At 34.7% G+C, this 11690-nt stretch overlaps 1 protein-coding gene across 3 annotated transcripts; it reads right to left on the bottom strand.

Annotated features, from left to right (window-relative positions):
- Positions 1–1282: 1282 nt before the first annotated feature.
- Positions 1283–9978, bottom strand: LOC127097826 (protein GIGANTEA). Of its 3 annotated transcripts, none has more exons than XM_051036305.1 (14): positions 9731–9978; positions 9049–9190; positions 8215–8286; positions 8001–8055; positions 7734–7876; positions 7261–7532; positions 6928–6983; positions 6259–6499; positions 6021–6171; positions 3646–5403; positions 3428–3496; positions 2911–3129; positions 2263–2355; positions 1283–1982 (listed from the first exon to the last, which is right to left on the bottom strand). In XM_051036305.1, the coding sequence occupies exons 2-14, from the start codon at positions 9145–9147 to the stop codon at positions 1683–1685; spliced, it is 3528 nt and encodes a 1175-aa protein (XP_050892262.1). In that variant the 5' UTR covers positions 9148–9190; positions 9731–9978; the 3' UTR covers positions 1283–1682. The 3 variants fall into 3 exon arrangements, with proteins under 3 accessions (XP_050892262.1, XP_050892261.1, XP_050892263.1); XM_051036304.1 differs by having other exon boundaries at positions 9049–9282; positions 9731–9975; XM_051036306.1 differs by lacking the exons at positions 8001–8055; positions 8215–8286; positions 9049–9190; positions 9731–9978 and adding an exon at positions 7981–7999.
- Between the last annotated feature and the right edge of the window lie 1712 nt (positions 9979–11690).

Raw genomic sequence — 11690 nt, 5'->3', positions numbered from 1 at the left:
CAGGCTAACCACAAGTTATCGATACAATAAAGGATCAGGCAAAAGATCATCATCATAACGATGATATTTAACATTAACCTCAAGAGGGGTATCCACTGGATTAGCTGATTTGAGACCAGCCATATAAATTAAATCAGTGACATACTTGTGTTGATGGAGGAAGGTTCACTTGGACGTAGAATGAACCTCAAGACCAAGAAAATAAGGTAAATTGCCCAAATCTTTCATGTGAAATGAGGCATGTAATTGTTGTTTTAGTCGTTGAATGGAAGCATGATAAAAACCAGTAATAATCATATCATCAAGATACAAAAGAAGCATAACAATACCCACAGATGTGCTATGAATAAATAAAGAGGAATCATACTGACTCTGAGGAGAAAAAAAACCAAGTAGAGTGGAGCGAAACTTCTCGTACCATGCTCTAGGTGCCTGTTTCAAACCATATAAGGAGCGTTTGAACTTGCACATGCCTTTAGATGAAGAGAATAAACCTTGAAGTGGAGTCATATAAATATCTTCTATCATGTCACCATTAAGAAAATCATTCTTCACATCCATTTGATAAATAGACCACCCACTAGAAACAACTATAGAGATGATCGTGCAAACAATTGTCATTTTGACAACCAGTGCAAATGTCTCATCATAATCAATTCCATATTCCTGCTTGTTTCCTAAAGCAACCAAACGAGCCTTGTAACGGTTAAGAGACCTAACATAATTCAATTTCACAAAATACACCCATTTACAACCTATGTCTCACGAAAGCACGAGATGACAAACAACTCAGAATAGCAAACAACCAGAAGATTTTGATTTCCAAAAAAAAACGGTTTCGAAACGAACACAAAAGAGGTTTTGAGACAAACACTAAACGAAAACGAAAGAGAAGTATGACTTCGAGAGCGACCCAGTGGGGCGTCGCTGTTCAGCCCAAGATAACAAGGTTTCACAGGTTTGATCGAACACACTCTAATACCATGTCATGAATTCTGACTTCATGTCTTTCTCTATTGCATTCGTACCAATAATTGCAGGAAATTACAAATTATAATGATAAATATTCAATTGCCTAATTTATCTAACCTATTATAGAAAAGTAAATAATTTAGAATAAAGAATAAGATCAATTCCATTTAACAGTTGCAATAGAATAAGATCAATTTCATTTAACAGTTGCAATTGAACATATATCATACAATTTGACCAAAAAACAAGACGACAATTGAACATATATCATACAATTTGACCAAAAAAGAAGAATGATGAATATCACAACTAAAACAGTGTCAAAGTCGCTAAGCATACATTATTAGTACAACAATTAGAATTGAATTTCATGACAAACTCTATCAACATATATATATTACACAAAATGAGACGAGGATAATAAAAAAAACCTGGTTACATCTTGTCTTTACAACTGTACATGTCTGTTATATTAAAAGCACAGTCATTAGCAAGTTCATGGTGAACGTTTGCTCAGTGTCTAATTAGAGCACATACATAATACAAAATGAGCTTTCTATAAACAAACTGGAATCATGACTGCGATTTTTTATGATGACTAACAGAATGATGTTTGCGTATACGCAAACCCGTTAGTTCCAAAATCATAAATAGTTTCTCTGTAAGTCTAGTGAAAAATGGTCACAGACTAAAATGGTTTCATTTCCATTTCATATGGAAATAGCACAGCCTAATTCTTTGGCAGCGGTGTCAAGAAACTTAATAGGCAATCCAGCTGAAATTCGGCTGTGAGCTTCACATGTCAAGCATTTTTCTATGTCAGCTTGCCAATCAACGACGTCCAACTTGAAGTATGGATAAGAGGGGTTGTGGTTGCCATTAATTCGCAGTGGTTTAGGACTACACCTGATTGAGCCAGTATGTAAAATATCACGAAGAACTGAGACGCTCAAAGTGCGGACGTGTGCACTTGGATGACAAAGGCACCTAATGGTAGCTGCTAGACGACACTGCAAGAGGTATATTCACAACAATAATATCAGACAATGATTTTGTATTACTGAAAGACAAAGAACATATTTTAAGTTTTCGCAATTGTTTTGAATCAAATGTGACCAAAGTATTTTCCAACTAGGTGAAATCAGTTAAATGGATCCAACACCATATTGTCCTATCGTGAGCAATGTGTTTAATGAGAGAGTAGATGTGAAATATTTAATTTACATATTGCATTCACTCTCTCTCTCTCTGCTAAACTAATGTAGTTTTCAACAAGGGAAGTATGTTTACCTTTAAAAGGTTTGAAAGGCCATCTGCCACAGCCATTCCTGGCTCTCCAAACTCAAGCACCGGCTGAATTGCTCTAGCTGTTGCTTCCAAAAGCTGGCCATTATCATTAAGATAGAAGTATGAATATTAGCAAAGTTCAGCATAGCACCAAGTATCATAAGTCATTATTATTTTTCTAAGATCAAAATTATTAGATTTCAGAATGGAAAGCTACAAAGGGGTGTATCAGTGTAATTTAATAGTTGAGTACACCCCCAATAAGTAATCTGCTATGCAGAGCATGAAATTGCATTTGACCTTTTAGCTTTTTAATTTCATTTTAAGACCACAAGAGCACCGAGGAGTGACGATGACTTGATTCATGTGTGCATAAGAAAGAACAGTGGAAAACTTTGATCAGAAATAATTATCTGTGCTTGTCTGAATTAAAAAAATTGATGTAGTTCATGTAAACAAATTTAAGATAACTGGGAATCATACAACAATAATTGCTATAACCAATAAATCCTTCAATAGAAAGACTACTATAATAGGGCGGATGTGAGAAGTGAGACAGTTTTTTGGTTGTGAGACAGACCCTAATTTAACTTTGTCACTGATAAATAGAACTTGAAAAGTCAGAGAGAATCTACTGTTATAACATTCTACCTCTAGCTGTGGTAAAGTGCAAGCTTCTCCATCAACAAGCATCCCATCTGTGGCTCGTAGTAATAAATCGGATGCACTTGCCAGAATTACCAATGACTCGGAACTATCATGGTTCCTCATAAGCTCCACTATCAATTTTACAATCCGCTGATTGATTCTCCACATCTTCTGACCTAGATCGTCATCCTTGGCTATCCAGGGTTGCAGTTCCTTTTCCGCCTGCCAAGCAACAAGGCCACAAAAGTGACAAAACGAGTGAATGTTTGAAATGATAACAATATAAAAAGTATACAAATGTGAAACTATGGTTAGATGAGATATTGAGCATCAGCTATTTGAAATTTGTAGACAAGTTGGCAGGTATTACAAATGGTAGTTTGAATATTTTCTTTGCAGTTATTAAACAATGATATTTTTTGGATAGAAAAATGGTAATGATTATTGCTAAACAAAATAGATGTTCAAGCAATGGTCAAAGTAATTTGTGCAATCATTAATAACAAGGTAGTTTTTTGACCTGAAGAACAACAGCTGTAGCTGCTTTGGCCGGCGCGGCTGATACAACATTGCATAATGCATCGACAACCTACATAACATTAAATCACAAAATTGTTAGTAATGAATCCTTTCGGAGGAAATAAAACATAAAAAAGATACTTGGATCCACAACATCACAATGATACATATATATCATTAACAAAGTAAGTTACTGCAGTATAATATTTGAACCTGTACCTGTCTCCATCCCTGTTGTGCAGAAGTGCTTTCAGAACATGGTTGAGTTTCAGGAGATGCAATCAACTTGTGCCATAGTAGGGAAACTACAGAGAAACATAACTCCTGTTTCTCAGACAGCATGGATATCAGAAAAATTTGTGTGTTGCAATTCAACCCTATATGCCTGTCCATTGTGAGGAAATTGGCTAGATCAGAAGCCTCCAATGAAAAACCAGTGACACCTTTACCCAAGTTATACCCTGATGCTTCTTCATTTGAACATGGAGTTCTTCCAGATTTATGGCTATGTTTTGATGGTGTTGAATCTTCCAAAGGTACAGTAGATGTCTGCCTAGAGTCAGAGCAGCCACCGTTTTCACTCCGATTCTTTCTTTTACCATCATGACAAACAAGGGAGTCCTTGTAAATTGGTGCGTGAATTAAGGTTGCTTCTAATGGTTCTGCTTTATTCACTATAGACGCAACAACTTTACTGTGGATATCTATGAGATTATACAACGATGATGCCCTGGAGTGAATTTCTTTGTTCCATTTGCAACGTATCAAAACCGACAGGGCATGCATGCAAGCTTTTGACCGTCTAAATAGTTCAGAAACATGTGCAGCAACCATAGCTGCTGCCACTATCTCATTTGAGCTGTAACTCCAAGGGGTGCCAACAGAAGAAGGCTTTAATGAAAATAGTGCCTCTAAAATAGCTAAAATTCTGTGAGTATGGCGGACTGCCGATTCTAGACCATTCTGCAAATCTTGGGATGATCCATGTAGTGTAACAGGCTTGGCTATATCTTGCCCATTATTAGAAAGTGAATGATTATTTCCCCTTGAAATCAAAGGAAACAACTGAAGTTCACAGGCAAGAGCACAAACAGCAGCCATAACATAAGAATCAAATGCTGCTACAGGACCTTGCTTCTTCACTTTCCTATTTTTCCTTTCTTTCCGGATTTCAGATATTGCTTGTAAGTCCTCGATGATTTCCTCAACTGAATAATTATCTTCACCTCTAGGCTTCTTGCTTCCACTGAATTGGGCTTCGTGACTGACACAGACGGTCAAGACAACAAAAAGTAGTCGGGAAGAAAGCTCTACAGAAGCACACGATTCTAAAAAAAGTGAATGAACCATAGTGCGAAGTTCTGCCACAGCAAGGTTTTTAGAGGCTGAACCAATGCCAAAGAGGTAACTTGCTTTTCTGTTTTGTTCTCTACTGGATTCGGGTGGAAATGTTCTCTGAAGAATGGCTTCCACTGTAGCAGCAAATATTTTCATGAGACATGCTTCTGACGGGCTTCCACGAGGAAGATATTCCAAGACCTTAAGTAAAGGTATATACAAATTCCACGACAGTATGGGCGGTTGGAGTGGGGCTGCAACTATTATTTCTGGAAGATCAACAGCTGAGGAATTAGCAGGAATCAGGCCATAAGCAGCTTCCCAAATGGTGCAAATTCTCCATTCAACTTCTGGACCATGAGCGCACAGCATTGATGCAATGCCTTGGGCAGTAGCATCAATAGAAGCCTCAGCAGCAGGAACTTCTATCTGCTTGCTGTAGGACGAAATATAACCGCCCAAAGGTTCATGCTGAACTTCAACTCCATCAACTTGTCTAAGTGGAGGAAAAAGCAATGCTGGCTGTGATAGTATACGGAAAAGCAAAGCAGCTGCAGCATCAGCAGCTATGCCAGCTCTCATGGACATTGCAGTCCCTATTGCCCGCAAGAAATGCAAATGCATCCAATTTCTAGGAAGCTGTATCAACATAGAAAAGAAAAAACACATCAAAATGTATAACAGCATATCATCCAGTAGCATCCAATCACACTCAGATGCACATAGTTAATGTATATAACATGCTTGCATTTGTTCAGAGAAGGGTTAACGTAGTCAGAATGCAGTGTGAATGCTACCATTCTGTTCTGCACATTGTAATCAGTCAGTATTACAGGTTCTGCTAATTTTCAGTTTGGTTGGGTTATCTATGCACATTTAACCTGTACTAAATAATATGCACATTGATAATCTCTGTTATTTTGAAAAAAATCTCAAATAAGGGGTATGTTAGTTTAAGTAAAAATTATCCCTCCAAAGTCCAAACTCATGCATATGACTAAAGGTATAGCAGTTAAATTTTTCTTCCCAATCCAAAAAAGTGGAAGAAAATCCAATATTACAACAAATATTCAACCATAAAAAATGAATCAATGCACAACTGAGACACGCACCGTGTGTTATCTCATGAATGACCAACTAATGTAGTTTTGTACTTTCCATTTAAAACTTATTAATGAAACCCCATAATAATAAAATGTTGGTTACCATAAATGGCAGCATCACAGCTAGTCTCTGTCTTTGAAGATTTTACTTACCCTTATGCCAGAAGCATACTCTTCAGCAGCTCGAAGAAGCTCCACAAGCTGCACAGCAGCATCAAGTGCATCTGGAGCCCAGGACGGGGGAGCTTCTAGAAGTCCAAGAAGAAGTCTTTGTGTAGCACTTGGAGTAGCAATTGCGTAATATCTGCAAAATTTGAGTACACACATTTTCTCAGGCAGATGAACACTATGAACAACTAAATAACAAGAAAGGCCTTGAGGTGAAAATAACCTGTGAAATAAACGTGCGTATGGCTCTAGAGCTGGTAATCCAGCAACAAGATGCTCATCCAGAGCTGTGGTTGGAGGAGGAAGCAATAGTGCAGGAACAGCAGCCGCTGTTAAAATAGCAGTTTCATTGCGAGCAACTTCATCATCACAAACACTTAATATAACACCAGCGCCATTAGCAACAGCCCATCTTGGAGTCGAAGGCACAAGTTGAGGATGCTTCCCAGAACCACGGGAAGAGGCTAGATAAAAAGCAAAATCACAACAGAAATACAGGAATCAATAGGAAATTAGCAAATGATAATCTTGGTTTTGCTGAATAAAAATCAATTAGCTGATAACATGGCGGGTTACTGACGTAAGATGGAGAGGAAAGGCATGAGAAATTAAAAGGGAGAAGATGAACAGAGATTGAAAGCACAAATGCCTAATTGTATATGGATAATAAACCGTAGACATAAACTATAGCTTGTGGCAGTAGAAACCTTTTGAGTGTAGCAGTAGTTGAACTAGAATAAAGTGTTACAAAATAGACATTCAACTTAACCAAATTCTCCACTTTCTGAAGAAATTACTCAAATTTTCTGATATATATGTTTACACTATTATGGAAAAGCATCATTCAATGAAAGAACAGTAATCTGTATTAGTAATATGAAAAATAAAGTACCAGTTGACGGAGGCTTGAGTTCTCCAGCAGCATATTTGCCCATAACACCACTGCACCTGTTAATGCATGGAAGTATTCTTTAACATCAGGAAAAAATATGCACGAAACCGGAAAGCATAACACATTATATTGTGATAAATAAAAAAGAAGCGAATCAAATAAATTAAGCTGTTTTGTCATTGATTTCTGAAATTTATGAGCAGTAAAACCTACATGAGTTTGAGGTAAAACGTTAAACTGAACCAAAATTGACCATGCACCCCTAAAACTTGCAGGCAGAGCTAAACATATATAAATACATGCATAAATCACTAGGTTTACAAAAAAACTTACCACCGGAAATAGTCACTTCTAATGCCTACAGGGGCAGCCAACAAAATATCGGTAATCCAGGGGGACAGGGGCCTAATAGGTTTTTTCTCTTGTGCCAAAGCACTGTTGACAGCTTTCCCATTAAGAGGCTCACTAGTTGTTGCAAGGCTGCCACTACTGCTTCTTTCTGTTTCACTCGATTGCCTTTCCATTTTGTAAATGGGGCGATTGTAGTGAGTTAAAATACGCAAAATTTCACCACATGCCAGAGCCCACTGTTCTGAATATTCGTTCTGCAAAACAATGAAAAGAAGAAATTAAATGATAGAGAGCCTCTTTGTAGACACTGAAGCGGAATAAATGCTATGCATAATTGGGTAATAAAATGAGAAACAGAAAGCAACAATATATTTCACAAACAAAGGACTTATTTCTATGAAATTAAATATATATACAAAGTAGATAAGAATATTGGTCGGGGAATATATTCATACCTCATTTTTCGGGCAGACTAAAGATATCAAAGAAGCAAATGGAGGACTAGTCTTATCATAGACTAGTGTGCCGTCGATAATACATGAAATAATTGGAAGTACAACTGCATGCCCATGCTCTGGATGATGAAGGACAAATGTTGCTGAATCCACATGAAAATAATAAATAGAGAAGTTAGTACATATGAAGTGGAAATAAATTTGTTGTCATAATATTTTTGTTGACTCAATCAATATTTAAACTAACATGGGATAAAGCATAAATACCCAAAACATCATCAAAGAGGAGAATTTCCTTCGACGGGTAACGGTTGCGGATCAACTGTCAAAATAATACAGAACAGTGAGTTTCAATCAATACAAACTTTTGGATTTATCATGTCAAAGACAAATAGACAAAACAATAAGAATTGAATCCATGAAAATAGTTAGCATGTTTCTAGTCGCAGTTCACAAGCTTAATCGGTAAATAGAGGTGTACCTCAGCAATATCGTCGGCAAATTGCTCTGATGTAAACTGAATCAAGTACTCAACATATGCAGCAATTTGATCCTACAGAAAAACAATAACAATGTCACAAAAAATAATGAAATTGAATTAAAGAGAGCTTTGAATAGAGCAGAATCTATAAAATGCTTTCATATGGAATATGGTTCTTATAAGTTTAAGACAGCATAAATAACAAGACAAACCATTCCTACAGTCAATAGATCCCAGTCGTTTGAGGAAGATCAAACAGTTCATATTCTGTGTTCGTATTTTAAATCCAATTTGGTAAAGTCAGAATATCAATGGTCTGATCTTCATCCAACAGCCAAGATACGCTTATTGTAGCATATGCGTGGATTTTCGGTTGCAGTGGAAATATATTGCTAGACATGCATCCAATCATATCACACCACTTAGATATATTCGTGAAGATATTTTATGAAGATATTTTGTGAAAATATAACTAGCCGTCTTAATTTTATTGGAGGCCCTGTGGCAAAACTAATAGGCCTCTATTTAGTTGCGGTTTAACCGCAACAAATATTTAATTAGATCCTATTTAGTTATAGTTTAACTGTGATAAACTTTGGACCCTTTATTATAGTTTGCCTTGCACGCCCTCAAAGACGGTCCTGACTAAATAGGGATCCTTCCTTCCCATGTCCTTATGGTACTACTAGCTAAGAAACCCATAAACACAAAATATAAATTTAAAAAAAAAAAACATAGAATTAAAATAAAAATATATTAAATCATGAAAAAAGTGAAGAAATAAAAGTCTAGTAAGTAAATTTCTTCAAACATGGTAAGAGATTAGAATTATACCTTCTTTTGCTGACCATCTTGTGGTGGAGGCCAAAATAGTGAGGAAAATTGAAGACGATCAATCCACCTTTCACTAGTAGCAGCCATAGTAGAAGCCATCAAAAGCTTCCAAATCTCAAACTATTCCCTTCTTGTTTTGCTTCTGATTATATATGAAAAGCAATTTTATCCCAAATCCATCCAAAACATGCTACCAATCAAGTAAGAAAATAATATAATTCACCGTTCCAATCCCTGTGTTACCAAGCTCTTCTTAGTATATATTTCATCATCAACTAAAACAAATTTCCAAAACTAAAAACAGTTTTTTCTTTTGACAGAACACAGCAACAAAATGCATCTGATAGAAAATTGTAGCTATTCACTACAACAACTCGGTTGCTATATTGAGGTTGAATCTGTAAACTTTATAAGTTTTTATTTTCAGTATTAAAAAATATTATTTTTAAATGATGAAAATATAAGGATGAATCTGAAACACAGTCCAGGCAAACAGAGCAAAAAAGAAAATATATCAGGTAATAATCAGAAGCTTCTAGAAAATAACAAAAAAAATTAAGAAAATAAAAAATAAAAAAATAAAACCCCAAATATATCTAAGAACAGCTCAGATTCATAATAGAAAAGTAAATAAAAAAAAAGGAAAAAATCCGAAAAAGAAAATAGAAAGAAGTATATGTACCTGTGTTCAGAGCTAATTTCTGGAGAAATGATGAAAATCCTGAATTAGGAGGGTTAAGAGATGTAAGAGTGGAGATGAGAATATTGTTGTAAAAGAAGAAAAATTGGAGTTAGAATGATTTGTGAAGAATGAAAGAAAATAATAAGAAGGGGTTGTGGTGGTGGTGGTAAGTTTATAGTTGGAAAATGGAGATGATAAAGAAAAAAAAACAAGTGGAGAGAGAAGATCTTTTACAGCCCTGAGATGAGAAGCCTAGATCGACTGCATACGTGGCTATGATATTTTCCTCTCTTCTCAGACACCCAATGCCATGTCATGTTACTCTATGTGCAACTATGCATATCATGCATCTATGTATGTATGTGTTTAGCATCATCATAGACTATGGATGCCACCATCTTTATCGATGCGGTCTAATAAGTATAACAAACTTTTTATTGAATATTTGAGTTAACAGTTAACAGTATAAACTATTTTTCTTTTTTTAATAATGTAATAATTGTGTGTATACGACTTTATATTTTTAAAGAATTTTACACTATTATTTAATTATATAGTTCAATGTTAAAAAAAAAAAAATTTATTAGGGTGATACTGTAGAATAATTAATCTCTTATATATAAATATTTTTTATATCTATTTTTTTATTATAATTAAAAATATAATGTGACAAAAAAACTAAATTTAACAAATTTAGTTGAACAATATTATTTCTTTTTATAATTTAAATATATTTTTATATGAACAAATAAATTTTCATGTATATAATATAAATTGCATAGTATTAACCAAGTTGGTGGTGGATAGGGGTGGCAAACGGGCATGCCCGCCCCGTTTAGGCCCGCCCCGCAAAAGCCCACAAAAAAACGGGGCGGGACGGGGCGGTCATAGTTGAGGATGCGAGCCTAAAACTTAGACCCGTTCCACAAAAAATTGAGGGCGGGGCGAGTAAAGCCCGCGGGCACTGCACTCTTTAAGCCTAAAAATGCAAAAATATATGTAAATACATGTGCATGCAAAAGCCCGCGAAAAAAACGGGGCGGGGCGGGGCGGACACATTTTAGGGTGAGGACCTAAATCCTTGACCCGCCCCGCACAAAAATGTGGGAAAAACGGGCATTTCCGGCGGGCCGAGCCCGTTTTGCCACCCCTAGTGATGGATATATCACATCTATAAGTTTAAGAATGTGAACTTTTTCTTGGATTCTATTTTTGGAGTTTTTGAGGTAGAAAGATAAATCTTTTACTTTATTTTCGAGGGTGTTTTGTATATAAAGATAAATATGTTATCGTATTTGGGAGGGTGTTTTGTATATAAAAGGTAAATATTTTACCTTATTTTGGAGGGTGTTTTGTGTAGAAAGATAAATTAATCTTTATTATTGATATATTTAAAATATTATATATATATATATATATATATATATATATATATATATATATATATATATATATATATATATATATATATATATATATAATATTTTAAATATATCAATAATAAAGATTAATTTATCTTCCAAAATAAGGTAAAATATTTTTACCTTTTATATACAAAACACCCTCCAAAATACGGTAACATATTTATCTTTATATACAAAACACCCTCGAAAAAAAATTAAATAAATAAATAAATAAATATATATATATATATATATATATATATATATATATATATATATATATATATATATATATATATATATATATATATATATATATATATAATTTAACATCAATCAAAAATTATTTCATATGTCAACAAGATGCATAAAAATTAACGTCTTAAAAAATTTTAACAAAATCGTTAATTTTAATCCTTCTCTTTAACATATCAAATAATTTTTAATTTATGTTAAATTTTATAAAAATAATCTATAATCTTTTAGTCGACAGTGGATTTTGTTATGCGGATATGCGATAAAGAATTATCGAATGTGTTATGTTACTTAATTTGATA

Source organism: Lathyrus oleraceus, chromosome 6 (assembly GCF_024323335.1).
Source record: "Lathyrus oleraceus cultivar Zhongwan6 chromosome 6, CAAS_Psat_ZW6_1.0, whole genome shotgun sequence".
Taxonomy (NCBI): domain Eukaryota; kingdom Viridiplantae; phylum Streptophyta; class Magnoliopsida; order Fabales; family Fabaceae; genus Lathyrus; species Lathyrus oleraceus.
Note: the sequence above shows the minus strand (reverse complement) of the source record. Positions and strands in the feature narration are given on the sequence as shown.